This window comes from Plasmodium reichenowi, chromosome 9, assembly GCF_001601855.1.
Source record: "Plasmodium reichenowi strain SY57 chromosome 9, whole genome shotgun sequence".
Classification (NCBI taxonomy): domain Eukaryota; phylum Apicomplexa; class Aconoidasida; order Haemosporida; family Plasmodiidae; genus Plasmodium; species Plasmodium reichenowi.
The window spans coordinates 1072110-1074980 of NC_033654.1; the positions used below are offsets into that span (position 1 = coordinate 1072110).

The 2871-nt window shown below is 21.6% G+C and overlaps 2 protein-coding genes across 2 annotated transcripts in view; one reads left to right on the plus strand and one right to left on the minus strand.

Moving 5' to 3' along the window:
* PRSY57_0926000 (cytochrome c oxidase subunit 6B, putative) overlaps nucleotides 1-724 on the plus strand; it is a gene marked incomplete at both ends in the record, with an annotated part of 917 nt that extends 193 nt beyond the window's left edge. The window contains 3 exons of the mRNA XM_020114811.1: nucleotides 244-347; nucleotides 455-528; nucleotides 669-724. Of these exons, the coding sequence (XP_019970511.1) occupies nucleotides 244-347; nucleotides 455-528; nucleotides 669-724 (234 nt within the window). Of the gene's footprint in view, nucleotides 348-454; nucleotides 529-668 lie in introns of the transcript that reaches the window.
* Nucleotides 725-1251: 527 nt separating this feature from the next.
* Nucleotides 1252-2460, minus strand: PRSY57_0926100 (hypothetical protein; the record flags this gene model as incomplete). The annotated part of the gene is made up of 1 exon (XM_012907500.2): nucleotides 1252-2460. The coding sequence occupies one exon, from the start codon at nucleotides 2458-2460 to the stop codon at nucleotides 1252-1254; it is 1209 nt and encodes a 402-aa protein (XP_012762954.2).
* Nucleotides 2461-2871: the final 411 nt, after the last annotated feature.

The window sequence follows — 2871 nt, forward strand, 5'->3', positions numbered from 1 at the left end:
ATGTGCATTTCTCCTTTTGTACGTAGTTTGTGTGTTTATATTGTAGTTCTGAGTTGCACCATAAAATATTAATAAATAAATATAAATATAAATATAAATATAAATATAAATATAAATATAAATATAAATATAAATATAAATATATATATATATATATATATATATATATATAATATTTTGAAGCCGTTCATAATTTTTGCTATAATAAAATGTAATATTTAATTATTCTTATGGTATTTATAGGACCCAAGATTTTTACAAATAAATCAATATAATCACTGTGCTTACAGATATACCTTGTTTTGTCGATGTGCAAGGGAATTAGGTGAAGACCACCCACGATGCAAGTATGTACAACATTAAATAAATAAATAAATATATATATATATATATATATATATATATGTTTTTTTTTTTTTTACATGTGTATATTTTTTCTTTTGTCATCCTGTAGGTTTCAATATTACCGTTCACAAATTGCCTGTACTGCAGAACAACTTGAAGACTGGGATGACAATAGACAAAAAGGTAATCAAGAAAAAAAAAAAAAAAAAAAAAAAAATATATATATTTATATATATATATATTTATATATTTATATGTGTGTGTTATTAAAATAGTACCACCATATATCCTTTTTTATTCCTTATTTCATTATTTTCTCCTAGGAACATGCGCAATGGATACATTACCTGACAAATTAACTGCTCATTTAAGACAATAAAAAAATCATGGAAAAAACAAATTAGCAGTTCATCCTTTTTAACTTTTATACATATTATCTTTTTAAATAAAATTAAAATATATTTTTTAATAACCTTAATTTTTTTTTTTGTATACTAAAAATATATTTTTTGTTAATATATAATTATATTTGTGTTATAAGTAAATATATATATATATATATATTTATTTATTTATTTTTATTTTTATTTTTATTTTTTTTCTTCGTCAAGACAAGTCACTATTATATAGTACTATATCTAATTTATAATATTTAAATATAATAGTTTATACTTAAAAAAAGATATTACAGAAAAAAAAAAATATATATTTTAAATATATATATTTTAAATATATATATATATGTATGTATCTTTCTACATATGGATATTAAAAAGAACGATCAAAGTATTCTAATTGTATATAGTCAAATATATGTAGCTTTTTATATAATAAAGTGCTTAAAAATGGATTCCATATAATTATATAATATATATAATATATATTTTTATTTTGATTTTGTTTATTTCAGAAATTTTCATCGACGAGCACATATGGATTACTAAACATTTCTATTGATTCTTTTACTTCTTTCAACTTTTTTCCTAGTTGTATTTTTTTTTGCTTATCTTTATTATTTTTATATTCTTCTTTTATATCTTTTAATTGTGAATGTAATTCTTTAAGAACATAATTTCTTTCTTCATTTTTCAAGACACGATATCCTTCGGGTGTATCTAATGAATCCTGACTTACATCTTTTTTTTTCTTTAATATATAATTTGGTAGTTTTCCGAAATTTTTGTGTAACTTTTCATTTTTTTGTTCATTTGTTTTATTTTTTTTAAATTTATCTATAATACTACTTTCTCTTTTAGTTTCCTTAGTAGTAAGATCGTCTTCTCTTTTTTCACTTTTTTTTTGGTTATTTTTTGTTTCCTCTTCTTCGTATTCTTCATATTCATCATATTCCTCTACATATTCGTCATCTTGTCCATTTTGATCTCCGTCTTGTTCGTATTTCTCTTCATCTTGTTCGTATTTCTCTTCATCTTGTTCGTATTTCTCTTCATCTTGTTCGTATTTCTCTTCATCTTGTTCACATTCTTCGTCATCTTGTTCACATTCTTCGTCATCTTGTTCATATTCTTCGTCATCTTGTTCATATTCCTCTTCATATTGCTCATTTTCGTCAACATCTTGTCCATTTTCTTCTTGTTCCTCCTCTACATATTCATCTGTATATTCTACGTATTCGTCTTGGTTTTCTTTCTCCGGATCTTGCCTTTTTTTTTTGTTTCCAAGATATTCCTTATTACTAACATCTTGTTCTTTTTTTTCTTCCTTTTGCTGAGCTTCCAACAAATTTTTAGCTACCTTTGATGTTACATTTTTATATTTCTTCATTATGAATGGTTTCTTATTTTTGAGTTCTTCTTGTTTTTCTATCATTTTTTTTTGTAGATGGATAGTTTCTTGTATTCTGATTTTATTTTCCTTCATATAATTTTTTTCATGTTTGCTTCTTATATGAGGAAGTGATTTATTTATGTCTTTTATTTTATTAACAAAGCTGGTTGAAGAGGATTGTTTCTGTGCTATAATTTTTCTTAATATGTTGTTTTGGCTACTTATTACTTTTGTAGCTTTATACAATTCTTTTTCTTCTTTTAATTTTTTTTTTTCTTTTTTTTCCAGAACTCTTCTTACATTCTCGCTTACACTTTCTTTGCTCATTTCTTTGAAGAAAGGGAGAAATATGAATAAAAATATATGGACATGTAAATAAATAAATAAATATATATATATATATATATATATATATATATATATATGTAAATATTTCTATATATATAATATGTGTGTGTTTTTCTTATGGAAAATATCTTATCATGTTATAAAACAAAATAGTCCTATTAAATTATACATTTTACTTCTTTTATTATTAAAAAAAAAAATAAAATGTGTGCATATTCTTATCTATACATTTTATTTCTTCTCACCTATGACTTTATATATAATCTTTTTGTTAAAACGAAATTATTAATTTTTTAGATTCTACAATATTGTAATATTCAACGAAATAAAGTTATTATAATTTTATATGTACACATATATAAATATATGTATATTTCTTTTTTTCTTTTA